Genomic DNA, 716 nt, shown 5'->3' with positions numbered 1-716 from the left:
TGCTGCAGCAGCAGCAGCAGCAGCAGCAGCAGCAGCAGCAGCAGCAGGAGATGCTGCAGCAGATGCAGCACAGGCAGCAGCAGCAGATACGGATGCAGCAGAAAATACAGCAGCAGCACCAGCAGCAGCAGCAGCAGCAGCAGCAGCAGCAAATGAGATTCTATCCACTGCAGCAGCAGCAGCAGCAACCGCAGTGGCTGCAGCATATGCAGCAGCAGCAGCAGCAGCAACTGCAGCAGCAGCAGCAGCAGCAACCAGAGCTTGTGCTGCATTTGCCTATAAGAGAACAAGAAGGGGCCCTCCCGCTGCTGGAGCTGACCCCTGCAGCAGCCGCAGGAGCAGGAGAAGCAGCAACAGCAGCAGCAGCAGCAGCAGCAGCAGCAGCAGCAGCAACACCATGTGCTGCTGTTGAGTTAGGAGTTGTTGCTGCTGCTGATTGGGCTGCTTTGTCTTCGCTTGCTGCTGAAACAAGAGGAGCAGCAGAAAGGAGAAAGATAGAAGCAGAAATAAATAAAATAAATGAAGACAAAGACAAACATAAATACAAAAATATAGATACACCAGCACCAGCAGCAGCAGCAGCAGCAGCAGCAGCAGCAGCAGCAGCAGCACCAGCAGCAGCAACTGCAGCAGCAGCAGCAGCGTTTCCTCCTCCTCTGCTGCTAGACACAAACTGCGAGCCCATTGATCCTAGCTGCTGCAGCACCTATGCTTCT

General features: G+C 55.0%; 1 protein-coding gene across 1 annotated transcript in view; it reads left to right on the top strand.

Moving 5' to 3' along the window:
- Positions 1 to 716, top strand: part of EMH_0061950 (uncharacterized protein) — a gene marked incomplete at both ends in the record, with an annotated part of 2,277 nt that overhangs the window by 1,039 nt on the left and 522 nt on the right. The window contains one exon of the mRNA XM_013497976.1: positions 3 to 412. Coding sequence (XP_013353430.1) covers positions 3 to 412 — 410 coding nt within the window. The remainder of the gene's footprint in view (positions 1 to 2; positions 413 to 716) is intronic.

Source organism: Eimeria mitis, genomic scaffold (genome assembly GCF_000499745.2).
Source record: "Eimeria mitis Houghton genomic scaffold, Emh_scaff3067, whole genome shotgun sequence".
Classification (NCBI taxonomy): Eukaryota; Apicomplexa; class Conoidasida; order Eucoccidiorida; family Eimeriidae; genus Eimeria; species Eimeria mitis.
The sequence above is the reverse complement of the archived record's forward strand: the minus strand, read 5'-3'. Positions and strand labels throughout refer to the sequence as shown.